The 15,289-nt window shown below is 42.2% G+C and overlaps 1 protein-coding gene across 6 annotated transcripts in view; it reads right to left on the bottom strand.

Annotated features, from left to right (window-relative positions):
• pcnt (pericentrin) overlaps positions 1-15,289 on the bottom strand; it is a 402,447-nt gene that overhangs the window by 288,202 nt on the left and 98,956 nt on the right. For all 6 annotated transcript variants that reach the window (XM_068036205.1, XM_068036207.1, XM_068036208.1 and 3 more), the window contains 2 exons: positions 2,130-2,222; positions 91-267 (listed from right to left, as the gene is read on the bottom strand). In XM_068036205.1, the coding sequence (XP_067892306.1) occupies positions 91-267; positions 2,130-2,222 (270 nt within the window). The remainder of the gene's footprint in view (positions 1-90; positions 268-2,129; positions 2,223-15,289) is intronic.

The following is a 15,289-nucleotide window of genomic DNA, read 5'->3' as shown; positions in this document are numbered from 1 at the left end:
AGCTCCATCTGGGGTACTAGCACACCTCCTAAAAACAAGATAAAATTATTCATAGTCAGTAGTTAGCATCTTTCACTCGAGGAAACTAACCTGCATTTGAAGCCGAATTTGATATAGCTCTGCTTCATGTGCTGATTCCATTTGTGTCTGGACATCATTAAATAGATCCTGCTGTTCCTGTGTCAATTCTGCCCGCTGCTGCTTCACTTCTTCTTTGTGTTTAGTAATCAGCGTACTCATCTCTCTATCATGCTCCCTTTCATGAACCTGTAACAAATGCCCATAAATAATAGATAAAGCTCCCAAAATTGTTCAAATGTGGTATTCAAACACAAAGATAATGAAGATTCCAGTTGCAGTGGAGCTTTTCCAGTGTCTGAACATAAACTACCACCACCAAAACAGACTAACTGGGTCATTTATCTCATTGCTATTCATTGAACCTGGATCCATATAAATTACCTGCCATGTTTCCCTACAAAACAATAGTGATAATAGTTCAAAAGTAATTCATTGGCTGTGAAGGTCTTTGGGATATCCAGAGGATATAAATGCAAGCTCTAGTTTATTTCTGTCTCTGGTCTGCAACAAATTGGTTGCTCTCAGGTGCAGAACAGAATGAATATTCTTGTGCAACTTCCACTGGGTACAAATAAGATGATTTCAACCAACTTCAGTGGGACTTGAGGGCTGTTGTCCATAGGCCACATTTCAGAAAGAAACTGCATTTATAGAGCATCTTTCACCACCCACAGGATGTCCCAAAGCGCTTTAAACCAACTGAACAATTGAAGTGCTGTCCTCAATGACCATTGTCTCCAAATCCTCTATGTTGTTAGAGAATACATGTTTTCTTAAATACATAATTTCTCTTACTTGTTGAGCTAGTGCTATTCACAGAACGAGATGCACAGGACATTTATTGGCTTCAAGCAGCAACACAACAGAGCAAGATTTCCCTTAATGGAAAAAGCATCCCTTTGCATCTCCCAGATTCCATTCTTGAAGTGATGGCTTGTATAGTCTTTTGCCGAATTACAACATCAAATTGCATCAGAACTGTTGCTGTTATTTACTGCTGTATTGGCTAGAAGAGGTAGTATACATACTTTATTAGGTATCAAATAATCACGATTGTCTTTCCTATTGGAGAGTCAGATTTTTCAATTTAATTGGAGCACAAAGTGGCTGCACAATCATTTCACTTTTTTGGTTGTTTTTAAGTTTCCATTTTTCCACAGCAGTGATCTGACAATCTGCTTGTTCCTTCTTCTGGTCTGCTGAGTTTCAATAATGCAGCAATATGCAAGCCCCCTTGAAGAACACCTTGAGTAGGTGTGGATCGGAACGGTCTATTGTCTGCCTCACAGTAGGTTACATCTTTCTTTGATAGGTTGGTTGACATTTGCACAAAATGATAATCAAGAACACTCCATTCCCAGCCAACTTAGACACTACAAGGTCATTTCCGCTGGTTGGGAAATCTAAAACACAGGGGCGCAATCTCAGGATAAGTGGCCGATCAATGAGGATTGAGATGAGAAGAAATTACTTCACTCAAAGGGTTGTGAATCTTTGGAATTCTCCACCCCAGAGGGTTGTGGATGCTCCATCATTGAATACATTTAAGGCTGGGATAAACAGATTTTTGTTTTCTCAGGGAATCAAGGGATATGGCAAGCGGGCCAGAAAGTGGAGTTGAAGCCTTAGATCAGCCATGATCGTATTGAATAGTGGAGCAAGCTCGATGGGCCATATGGTCTACTCCTGCTCCTATTTCTTACGGTCTAGTGTTCATGTTCCCTCAAAACTTCAATACTTCAGCCTAATTCCTCGGATACTTAGCTTCAGCATCACCATACAAAAATTATAATTGAACAATAACGCTTTTCAAGGTAATCAAAAGTAAGAATGGTGGCAGTTTATAAGAAAGCTCTGCCTAAATAAAGATTCTCAACTTCCATTTTTGACAATAATGTAAATCAGAGTCTACATCAAACAAAACACATACATCAAGATTACAAAATAAGAGAAAGTAAATTGAACATCCTTCTCATGTCTGAGACTATGATGCATTAACAGCACCACCAACCATGAACTAACAGCAAATTATCTGCAACAGTACTTGCCCGTTTAATTAATCCAATTTGCTTTCTCCTTTCATCCTCCTGTTTCTGTTGCAAGTCATACGTTTTCTTCATTTCTGCATTCAACTCATCTAACTGAAAGGAACACAAAGTTACAGCACACAGTCAGGCATGTGTCTACAGAAAAGCACTTTGGATTAGTCAACAATTATCTTCACCCATCTACTGGGTTTCTTTCTGAAATGTGGCCTGTGGACAACAGCCCTCAAATCCCACTGAGGGTGGTTGAAATTCTTTTTTAGTATCTAATGGAAATTGCATAACAATATTCATTCTGTGCTTTGTTTCAAATATCTTTGAAAGATAGATCATATTGAACCCTAAAGGTCATGAAGGTGATACGTGATAAGCAACATGGGGAAGAAAGTCACATTTGACACTTCCACTTAAAAGGGTCAGTAAATGACAGGAGGTTCGGAAACACATAAAAGGCCTGTTTTATCATGAGAAATTAATACTGTCAAGGGACTTGGTTCTGTAACCTTGGTCCCTGGAACAAACTGAGGCACTTTCATTAAAACAGATCAATTTTCAGGAAAACATGAAAAGTAAGTCCTCAAGATGCTGGCCTTACAAATTCAATTGGCCAAAGGAGACCTTGGGAAGCTTGTTTCAGATCAAGATACAGGTATGGGTATGGTGGCATAGTGGTTAAGTTATTGGACTAGTGATCCAGAGACAGAAGTTCAAATCCCACTATGGTAGCTGGGGAATTTAAATTCAGTTATATAAGGAATAGGAGCTGGAGTAGGACCTTTGAGCCTCCTCTACCATTCAACAAGATCATGGCTGATCTTCAATTCCACCTTCCTGCACTATTCCCTTAGTACCCAAAAATCTATCAACCACAGTCTTGAACATACACAACAGCTGAGCATCCACAGTTCTTTCCCCAGTAGGGAATTACAAAGATTCACAACCCTTTGAGTAAATAAATTTCTTCCCATCTCAATTCTAAATGGTCAGCCCTTTAGTCTGAGACTATGATCCAAGTTCTAGATTTCCCCAGCATTTTCAGCATGGAAACATTTTCTCAGCATCTACCCTGTCAAGCCATTTAAGAATATTATATGTTCCAACTAGATCACCCCGATTCTTTGAAACTCTAGGGAATTTAGGCATAGTTTACTCAACCTCTCTTCATCGGACAATTCCCTCATCCCAGGAACCAGTCTAGCGAACCTTTGCTGCACTCCCTCTAGGGCAAGCCACACTACTTCACGTGTGGCCTCACCAATGCCCCGTGTTATGATCCTGTAGTTTTTTTTCCCCGTGAAGAATGCAGTGTGCCTTTAAGGCTGGAAAAGGAACAGTACTGCTTTAAGGCAACAAGCTCCAGAGACTGAGTCAAAGAATGCATTCTCGTTCACCCGGGATACAGGCACTCAGGACCAAAGACACAAGATACATTGTTGCCGACTGACATTTGAACCTAGTGAAAAACTGGCTTTTGAGAGACAGACAGACAGCTGGACCAGCATATACTGAAGGAAATGAGAGCTCTCTCTATTTATTTAAACTCTATTGACTATACTCAGAATTTTGATGTCAAGCCAGATTAATTTCTTAAAAGAAAATAACCAATTCCTTTAACTGCTGAAATTCATCGCTGGAAAAGAGCATCAATTCAACTGCTGAATCAGACTACGGACTTTCTTTTTTTCCCCATCGGACGGCCGTGAGGACTTCAAGCAACCTTGGACTGTTCCACATTGATGGATTTCACTTCGGCAGGAGCATAAATATGCATGGACAGTAATTTTTCTACTTTAAATGTTGTTTATATTTTAGCAGTGTTTAAGAATTGAGTTTTTCTAATTAAACAGTTAATTTGTTGATCTAAAGACACCTGGTTTGGTTAGCCTCATTTGGGGGTTATTTATTTATTTAGAGTTACAGCACTGAAACAGGCCCTTTGGCCCACCGAGTCTGTGCCGACCATCAACCACCCATTTATACTAATCCTTCACTAATTCCATATTCCTACCATATCCCCACCTGTCCCTATATTTCCCTACCACCTACCTATACTAGGGGCAATTTATAATGGCCAATTTACCTATCAACCTGCAAGTCTTTGGCATGTGGGAGGAAACCGGAGCACCCGGAGAAAACCCACGCAGACACAGGGAGAACTTGCAAACTCCACACAGGCAGTACCCAGAATTGAACCTGGGTCGCTGGAGCTGTGAGGCTGCGGTGCTAACCACTGCGCCGCCCGTTAATAGATGTTACAATTTGGTTGGGTCTTTCTTTAATTTGGAAAGTTTAAATATGATATGTTAGGCGATCTTTAGTTTAGTTTAGAGATACAGCACTGAAACAGGCCCTTCAGCCCACCGAGTCTGTGCCAACCATCAACCACCCATTTATACTAATCCTACACTAATCCCATATTCCTACCACATCCCCACCAGTCCCTATATTTCCCTACCACCTACCTATACTAGGGACAATTTATAATGGCCAATTTACCTACCAACCTGCAAGTCTTTTGGCTTGTGGGAGGAAACCGGAGCACCAGGAGAAAACCCACGCAGACACAGGGAGAACTTGCAAACTCCACACAGGCAGTACCCAGAATTGAACCCGGGTCGCTGGAGCTGTGAGGCTGCGGTGCTAACCACTGCGCCACTGTGCCGCCCTGTGGTGGCACGGGACTGAATCAACAGTGCATTTCTCCCACCACAATCAAAATCATATATTTTTATTTGGGGCTTTGTCTTGAGCAGTCGGTCGTAACACCTGTAAAACTGTAGTAAGACTTCTTTACTCTGATACTCCAATCCCTTCATAAGAAAAGCTAACATACCATTTACCTTCCTAATTGCTTGCTGTACTTGCATGTTAACTTTCTAATTTGTGTACAATGCCATCTGGGTTCCTCTGAATATAAATATTTCTCAGTCTCTCACCATTCAAAAAAAAAATATTTTTTTTAGTTTTTCCTACCAAAGTAAATGACTTGGCCACATCGTATCCATCTGCCATGTTTTTGCCCACTCTCTGCAGTCTCTGAGTCCACCTTGCTGCTTACTTTCCCACCTAACTTTGTATCATCAGCAAACCTGCATATATTACACCAAGTCCCCTCATCTAAGTCATTAATGTAGTTTGTAAATAACGGAGTCCTTGTGGTGCCTTACTAGTTACAACCTACTAACCCGAAAATGTCCCGTTTATTCCTGCTTTTTTTCCTGTCCATTAATCAACCCTCAATGCATGCTGATATATAAATGCCAATCTCATGGCTAATAACCTCTTGTGTGGCATCTTATTGAATGCTTTTTGAAAATCCAAATAAGCTATATCCACTGGTTCCCCTTATCCATCTTACTAGTTACATCCTCAAAAAACTTGAACAAGTTTTCCAATTAAATGTTAATAGTCGTTTAGTAGTACAGAACTTGAGTACTGCTGAAAATGAAGACATGTTGTCAAAGTTTTTTGTCTTGCACTCATCAGGACAATCTCAAGAATAACCAGTGTAAGGGAATACAACAGCTTATACTGGATGAGAAAAGAGGAAGCTACATACACAGGGCCCTGTTCTTTGCAGACAGAAAGAATATGTACAATCATTGCGCCTGTTTCAGCTGAACAAAATAAGCGATAGCCATTCGTTAGTTCATTCCTCAGGGCAATGCCTTGACCAGAGTCAAGCTGCCTGGTTTAAATTTCAAACAAAGCTTGCTAGTTAACTGTCAGTCACTGTTGCATTCTCCATGGCAACGCCTCTACCAATCAGAGTTCAGTTGCCAACCAATCAGCACTCTCTTCTCATGCAGTATAAGTTCTTGTTTTCCTTTACATTGGTTATTCTTGCGATTGTCCTGATGAGTACAAGACGAAAAGCTTCGTCAACATGTCTCTATTGTCAGCAATAATTAAATGTTAAATAAATAAATCTGGAATGAGAAGCTATTAGTAATGGTGACTACAAAACTACTGCACTGTTGTAAACACCCATCTGGTTCACCAATGTTCTTTAGGAGAAGAAATCTGTCATCCTTACCTAGTCTGGCCTACTTGTCACTCAAGACCAACAGTAATGTGGTTGACTCTTAACTGCCTCTGAAATGGCCTAACAAGCCAGTTGTATCAAACCGCTATGCAAGAGTCTCATTACAAAACTGGACAGACCAACTGGCATCCTCCTAGGCACCGGACACGACAAAGTCACACCAGGCTCAGACAACCCTGCAAATTCCTCCTCACCCACATCTGGGACTTGTGCCAAAACTAGGATAGCTGTCCCACAGATGAGTCAAGTAACAGCCTGACAGTTATAGCTTCCAGCCAACAATCCAGACTCCATCACCACCCTTGGGTAAGGACTGGCCCACAGAGCTGGCGGACAGTGGTATAGTTGGGAAGGAGTGGCCCTTGGAGCACTCAACATTGACTTTTGACCTCATAAAGTCTCACAGCATCAGGTCAAATATGTGCAAGGAAACTTCCTGCTCATTACTACCTATCACTCTCCCTCAGCTGTTCAATTGGTACTCCATGTTGAACACACTTAGAAGAAGCACAAAGGGTAGCAAGGGCACAGAATATACTGTGGGTGGGGGACTTCAATGTCTATCTGCAAGAGTGGCTCGGTGGCAGACTGACTGAACTGGTTGCATCTTGCAGGATATATCTGGCAGACTGGGACTGCGGCAGATGGTGAGAAATGGTACAAGGGAAAAAGCTACTTGTCCTGAAAAAGAATTCCAGAGGCAAGGCTGGAGTGACAGCTTTTGACACAAGGCAGCATTTGATCGCACTTGGCTTCAATTCTCCTAGGGCTCCTGGATGCCCATGACAATCGAAGAGAAACTCACTGGAGCCATACCTAGTACAATGGAGGATGATTGTGGTTGTTGGAGGCCAATTATCTTAACTCCTCATCATTGCAGGAGCTCCTCTGGGTAGCGTCCTAAGCCAACTACCTTCAGCTGCTTCATCAATGACCTTCCTTCCATCATTAGGTCAGAATTGGGGATTTTCACTGTGCTACGAACGAGGTGGGAGGAGTGCACTGTCTTTTCTAGTTCCAATTCTCCACAGGTCACAACATAAATTTAAATGTTTACCCAGTTACCAATACAGTCAATCATAGACTCCACTCTTTATCCCAGAATAAAATACACCAACCGGGTTTCTTTAAGAAACAACAAAATTATCAGTTTATTATAAAACAAGACAACCAGTAACGAAGCAAAGCATTAACACACAGACTGAAATATGAAAGTTCCCTTTTACCCTAGCTCCACACACACACACACACACAGGTTAACCGGAAAAATAGAGATTTTTTTTTTAAAAAAGAGCTCTGTTACAAAAAAAAAGACAAAAAAGAATACTTTGGCCAAATACTTGCTAATTCTTGAAGAAAAAAAAGATATGGAAAGATGTCAGTTGTCCTTTTTTTTGGTTTGGCGTCCCAAATTCACAGATGGTTTGTCACTGGGATCTTTCTCTGGAGCAATTCAGTCAGGCAGCATCGAGGATTTATCCAGCAGGTTTTTCTAGCATCCCAGGAAAAATTCAGCAACCAGTGTTTCAAGCAGGCCTTTCAGGAGGGGATGGGGTTCTAGGATTTTTCCCCAGTGACAATGAAGAAATGTTGGTATATTTCCAAGGCAGAATGATATGTGACTCACATAGGAGCAGGAGTTGGCTATTCTGCCCATTGAAATTGCCCCGCCATTCAATATGATCATGGCTGATCATCCACTTCAATGCCTTTTTCACACACTATCCTCATATCCCCTTATGTCATTGGTATTTAGAAATCTGTCAATCTCTGCTTTAAACAGCCCTCTGGGGTAGAGAATTCCAAAGGTTCACAACCCTCTGAGTAAAGGAATTTCTCATTTCTGTCCTAAGTGGCTTCCCCCTTATTTTGAAATTGTGCGCCCTGATTTCCCCAACCAGGGGAAACATCTTAGCTGCATCTACCCTGTCTATCCCTTTAAGTATTTTGTAGGTTTCAATGAGATCACTGCTCATTCTTCCAAACTCTAGAGAATACAGACCCAGTTTCCCCAATCTCTCTTCATAGGACAGTCCCGCCATCCCGGGAACATGTCTGGTGAACCTTTGTTGCACTCCATCTATGGCAGTAATATCCTTCCTAAGGTAAGGGGACCAAAACGGCACACAGTACTCCATGTGTGGTCTAACCAAGGTTCTATACAATTGAAGCAAGACTTCACTACTCCTGTACTCAAATCATCTTGCGATAAAGGCTAACATACCATTAGCCTTCTTAATTGTTTGCTGCACCTGCATGTTGGCTTTCAGTGACTTATTGACAAGGACAACCAGGTCCCTTTGTACATCTACACTTTCTAATCTCTTACCAATTAAGAAATACTCTGCACATCTATTCCTCCTACCAAAGTGGATAACCTCACACTTTTCCACATTATATGCCATCAGCCACATTCTTGCCTACTCACTAAGACTGTCCAAATTCCCTTGAAGCCGCTTTGCATCTTCCTCACACGCACATCCGCAAACTCGGAAATACTACATTTGATCCCCACATCCAAATCATTGATATATATTATAAGTAGTTGGGGCCCCAAGCACAGATCTCTGCGGTACCCCACTAGTCACAGCCTGCCAATGCGAGAATGACCAGTTTATTCCTACTCTCAACTTTCTGCCTGTTAACCAATCCTTAATCCATGCCAGTATATTACCTCCTATCCCGTGTGCTTTAATTTTGCTAACCAATCCTGTGGGGGACTTTATCAAAAGCCTTCTGAAAACCCAAGTATACCACGTCCACCGACTCCCCTTTATCAATTCTCTTAGTAACATCCTCAAAAAACTCCAACAGGTTCGTCAAACATGATTTTCCATTCATAAATCCATGCTGACTATGCCCAATCAGATCATTATTATCCAAGTGTCCATTTATCACATCCTTTAGAATAGATTCTAGCATTTTTCCAATGACTGATGTAAGGCTAACACATCTGAAATTCCCGGTTTTCTCTCTCCCACCCTTCTTAAATACTGGGGTGACATTTGCCATCTTCCAATCTGCAGGAACCGTTCCAGAATCTATAGAATTTTGGAAGACAATCACCAATGCATCCACTATCTCCAGAGCTATCTCTTTCAACACTGGGATGTAGAATATCAGGTCCTGGGGACTTATCAACCTTCAGCCCCATTAATTTTTCCAATACAACCTCCTTACTAATACTAATTTCCTTCAATTCCTCATTCTCCCTAATCCCTTGGATCTCTCATACTGGGAGATTTCTTGTATCTTCCTCAGTGAAGACAGACACAAAGTAATCATTTAGCTTCTCTGCCATTTCTCTATTCCCCATTATAAATTCTCCTGACTCTGCCTGTAATGGACTCACACTTGTCTTAGCCAAACATTTCCTTTCTAGGTAACCTATAGCAGCTTTTACAGTCTTTATGTTTTATGTTTTTTGCTAGCTTACATTCATGTTCTATTCTTCCTTTCTTTATCAGTTTCTTCGTCCTCTTTTGCTGTATTCTAAAATCCTCTGATTTACGACTATTTCTGGCAACTCTATAAGCCTTTTCTTTTTAATCTTATACAATCCTTAACTTCCTTTGTTATCCACGGTTGACTGCCTTTACTTTTGGGGGTTTGTGCCTTGAAGGAATGTATAGTTGCTGTAAACTATGTAATATTTCTTCAAAGACTATCCATTGCCTATGTATGGTCATACCTTTTAATGTATTTTCCCAATCCACCTCAGCCACTTTGCCCCTCATACTTTCATAATTTCCTTTGGTCAAATTTCACACCCTGGCTTCAGATTGAACTACCTCACTTTCCAACATAATGTAAAGTTCTGTCATATTATGGTCACTCATCCCTAAAGATACTTTTACAATAAGATTATTGATTAGCTCTTTCTCATTTCATAATACTAGATCTAAAATAACCTGTTCTCTAGTCAGTTCCTCAACATACTGCTCTAGAAAACCATCCCTAAAACACTCCAGAAACTCGACCTCCACAGATTAGTGCTCATTAGGTTTACGCAGTCTGTATGCAGATTGAAATCATTCCATGTTTACTGTATTACCCATGCTACACGGTTCTCTGATCTCCTGATTAATACCATGCCCGACACGATCATTACTGTTTGATGGCCTATAAACAACTCCTACCAATATTTGCTGCCCCTTGCTGTTACTTAGCTCCATCCAAACAGATTCCACATTTTGTTCTTCCGATCTGAGATCCTCCCTTACTAATTTGCTGATCCCATCCCTTATTATCAGCACAACACCACTGCCTTTTCCTTTTTGCCTATCCATCCTAAATGTCAAATATCCTTGAATATTCAGTTCCCAGTCTGGGTCTCCCCATAGCCACGTTTACGTTCTGGCAATTAAATCATACCCATTTACCTTTAGTTGGGCCTTTAAGTCATCTCCGCGTTCCCTCCGCGACACCCTGGTCCACTCCTCCATTACCCCCACCACCTCGTCCCCGTCCCAGGGCACCTTCCCTTGCAATCGCAGGAGGTGTAATACCTGCCCATTTACCTCCTCTCTCCTCACTATCCCAGGCCCCAAACACTCCTTTCAGGTGAAGCAGCGATTTACTTGTACTTCTTTCAATGTAGTATACTGTATTCGCTGCTCACAATGTGGTCTCCTCTACACTGGGGAGACCAAGCACAAACTGGGTGACCGCTTTGCGGAACATCTCAGCTCAGTCCGCAAGCAGGACCCTGAGCTTCCGGTTGCTTGCCATTTCAACACTCCCCCCTGCTCTCATGCTCACATCTCTGTCCTGGGATTGCTGCAGTGTTCCAGTGAATATCAACGCAAGCTCGAGGAACAGCATCTCATCTACCGATTAGGCACACTACAGCCTGCCGGACTGAGCATTGAGTTCAATAATTTCAGAGCATGACAGCCCCCCACTTTACTTTCATTTTTAGTCATTTTTAGTTATTTTTTCTTCCTTTTTTTTTTACATTCCTTTTTACATTTTTTACAATCTTTTTTTGCATTTATTTCATTTCATCTTAGTTTGTTCAGTTTGCTTACCCACTGTTTTTTCAGGTTGTTTTTCTTCAGGTTTGCACTTGCTGCTGTTCAATATTCAGTATATTCACACCTAATCTGTACTAATGCTTTCTCTTTCAACACACCATTAACATATTGTTTGCCTTTGCTCCGTGACCTTTTGGTCAGCTATGTGGCCTGGTCCAATCTGCACCTTCTCCTTTGTTATCTCTTGCCCAACCCCCACCTCACTTGATTATAATCTGTGACTTTTCTAATATTTGTCAGTTCCGAAGAAGGGTCACTGACCCGAAACGTTAACTCTGCTTCTCTTTCCACAGATGCTGCCAGACCTGCTGAGTGATTCCAGCATTTCTTGTTTTTGCTTTAAATCATCTACCTTGTTACGAATGCTGCATGCATTTGGGTAGAGTGCCCTTAACCTTGTCTTCTTGACATTCTGCATTCTAAGCCTAGTTGACTTGGAGGGGAATTTGCAGATGGTGGTGTACCCATACATCTGCTGCCCTTGTCCTTCTGGATGATAGAGATCACAGGTTGGGTAGCTGCTGTCAAATAAGTCTTGGTAAGTTCCTGCAGTATATCTTATAGATGGTACACACTGTGCTGGTGGTGGTGGTGAAAGTAAATGTTTAAGCTGATGGATAGGGTGACAATCAAGCAGGTTACGTTCTTTGTCCTGGATGGTTAAGCTTAGATTTTAGATTTAGAGATACAGCACTGAATCAGGCCCTTCGGCCCACCGAGTCTGTGCTGACCATTAACCACCCATTTATACTAATCCTACACTAATCCCATATTCCTACCACATCCTCACCTGTCCCTATATTCCCCTACCACCTACCTATACTCGGGGAAATCTTATAATGGCCAATTTACCTATCAACCTGCAAGTCTTTTGGCTGTGGGAGGAAACCGGAGCACCCGGAGGAAACCCACGCAGACACAGGGAGAACTTGCAAACTCCACACAGGCAGTACCCAGAATTGAACCCGGGTCGCTGGAGCTGTGAGGCTGCAGTGCTAACCACTGCGTCACTGTGCTGCTTCTTGAGTGTTGTTGGATCTGCACTTATCCAGATAGCTGGAGAGTATTCCATCACATTCCTGACTTATGCCATGTTGATGGTGAAAAGGTTTTGAGAGCCAGGCGGTGAGTCACTCAGCACAGAATAACCAGCCTGACCCGTTCTTGTAGCCACAGTATCTTGTGACCCTCCAGGATATTGATCATGGGGGATTCAGCCATGGTAATACTGTTGAATGTCAAGTGCAGTTGATTGGACTCTCTCTCTTGCTGGAGATGGTCACTGCCTGACACTTGTGTGGTGTGAATTTTGCTAGGGCTCCTTAATGCCGCAGTCAGTCAAATGCTGCCTTGATGTCAACAGCAGTCCCTTTTACCTCACCTCTGAAATTCAGCTCTTTTGTCCATGATTGGACCAAGGCTGTAACGAGGTCTGGAATGGAGTTGTCCTGGTGAAACCTAAATTGAGCATTGGTAAGCAAATTAGCAGGGAGTAATTGCTGCTTGATAGTACCATAGACAACATCTTCCATCACTTTGCTGATCTACCAGAGTAGACCAATGGGGCGGTAACTGGTCGGGTTGGATTTGTCCTGCTTTCTGTGGACAACCTAGGCAACTTTCCCACTTTGTCAGGTAAACGCCAGAGCTGTAGTTGTACTGGAACAGCTTGGCTGAGGCACAGCTAGTTCTGGAGCACAAGTCTTAAGCACGACAGCCAGGATATTGTCAGAGCCGTATCCATTGCACTCAGTCGTTTTTTGAAATCACGTGGAGTGAATCGAATTGGCTAAAGACTGGCATCTGTGATGCTGGGGATCTCAGGAGGAGGCTGAGATGGATCATGCACTCAGCACTTTTGGCTGAAGATGGTTCCAAACACTTCAGCCCTGTCTTTTTACATTCACGTACTGGGCTCCGCCATTATTAAGGGTGCGGATGTTCATGCAGCCGTCTCCTCTTCCAGTTAGTAGTTTAATTGTCCACCACCATTCATGACTGGATGCAACAGGACTACAGAGCTTTGATCTGATCTGTTGGTGATGGGATCATTCAGCCCTGTCTGTAGTATGCTGCTTACTCTGTTTAACATCCTGGAGCAAAGGAGATTGAGGGGAGATTTGATAGAGGTGTACAAGATGATGACAGGCTTAGATAAGTAAGATAGGGTAAAACTGTTCCCATTAACTGATGGTAAAAGGACTATGGGACAGAGATTGACGGTTTTGGGCAAGGGGGAATGTGAGTTTCATGAAGGCCCCCACCTGTCAAGAATGAGGCATATTAATTTAGTCACATGAACATTAATTTTAAACTGTTGCTGAAGTGAAGAGATGACTTGTTTTAAGAGATCAATAGTGGCTGGAAAGCATCTGCATACATACAGACAGTGTTTGAAAAGACAATGGGAACTGCTCACTGATTTAATTAACAGAGATTGGTCTGGGCAACGGTGATCCACATCTTGTCAGTGTAAGACACAGCACCACACACCCCCACTGAGAGCTTTGGAATCCACAAATGCAGGAGTTTGTTAAAAAAAAGTGAGTCATATGACTAATCTGCTGGCCCAGGTCTGGTTTTCAACTATTCACAGAACAGCTCGAGTCAGACTGCAGATTGCAACTGAACTTGGAACAAGAGCCTCTCTCCTGTTTGGCTCTCTCTCTATCACTAATCTCCAGATTCACTGAAGTCACTTGAACCTCAAGAAAGAAAAGACTCCTACATCAAAATGAGTTTTAAAGCGTGCACTGGGCCCCAACGAAACAGCAAGACTCACCGACAACCAAAGACGCTACATCAAACTCAAATGACAGTAAAGAGAAACCCAGCTATTGTTTCAAACCTTTCCCCTTTATTCTTTCTACTTTTTCTGTCTCTACCTGCATGTGTTTATCGCATATGCATGCTAGCGTGGTCGCATCACACACTCATAGTCATTAACCAAATTAGAGTTTAAGATTAATAAACTTCCACCTTTCTTGTTTAAATCTAAGAAAATCGTCTGATTGATTTCTTTGCCTTACAATTGGAAAACAGTGAACAAGGATTCACTGAGTGGGGAGCTAAAAACACAGTGTTTTTAAAATTAAACCTGGTTACGGTTAAACCAGGCAAAGGCTGAGAGGGAACCCCTAGACCCCTTTCTTACCTGGTCGTAACTGAAATTTGGGGGCTAGCGTTCTGGATTTAACCCACAGACAAACGAGAAATTGGAAGTGGGAAGTCAAATTGATCCCAATCAAAAAAGATAAGATTTCAACACAGGTTTTCTTGAGGTTGTGTGTGCGAGAATACTAACATTCTGAAGCCAGACGCTCCCCAAGCCAGGAGGAAGTAACTTGGGATAAGTTAAAAGCACTGTCTATGAAGGAGTTGAGGAAAATGGCTGAGCAGTGTGGAATTACTATCCGTGCCAAGGCTAGAAAGTCTGAACTCCTACTATTTTTCCCTTGAATCTGAAGAAGCAGAAACAGGGTTAGAAATAGACCCCGACAGGGTATTGCTAGCAAAGCTACAATTGGAACAGAGGAAACTTGAATTAGAAGAAAGAGAAAGAGACAGAAGAGAAGAGAAAGAGACAAAAGAGAAGAGAAAGAGACAAAAGAGAAGAGAAGAGACAGAAGAGAAGAGAAGAGGAGAGACAGAAGAGAGAGACAGAAGAGAAGAACATTCCAGAAGGAACGTGAAGAAAAAGAGAGGAGAGAGAGAAAGCAAGAGAGGAAAGAGAGAGAAAGCAAGAGAGGAAAGAGAGAGAAAGCAAGAGAGGAAAGAGAGAGAAAGCAAGAGAGGAAAGAGAGAGAAAGCAAGAGAGGAGCGAGAGAAAGCAAGAGAGGAGCGAGAGAAAGAAAGACAGGAGCGAGAGAAAGAAAGACAGGAGCGAGAGAAAGAAAGACAGGAGCGAGAGAAAGAAAGACAGGAGCGAGAGAAAGAAAGACAGGAGCGAGAGAAAGAAAGACAGGAGCGAGAGAAAGAAAGACAGGAGCGAGAGAAAGAAAGACAGGAGCGAGAGAAAGAAAGACAGGAGCGAGAGAAAGAAAGACAGGAGCGAGAGAAAGAAAGACAGGAGCGAGAGAAAG

The sequence above is a fragment of the Heterodontus francisci genome, chromosome 7 (assembly GCF_036365525.1).
Source record: "Heterodontus francisci isolate sHetFra1 chromosome 7, sHetFra1.hap1, whole genome shotgun sequence".
NCBI lineage: Eukaryota > Metazoa > Chordata > Chondrichthyes > Heterodontiformes > Heterodontidae > Heterodontus > Heterodontus francisci.
The sequence above is the reverse complement of the archived record's forward strand: the minus strand, read 5'-3'. Positions and strand labels throughout refer to the sequence as shown.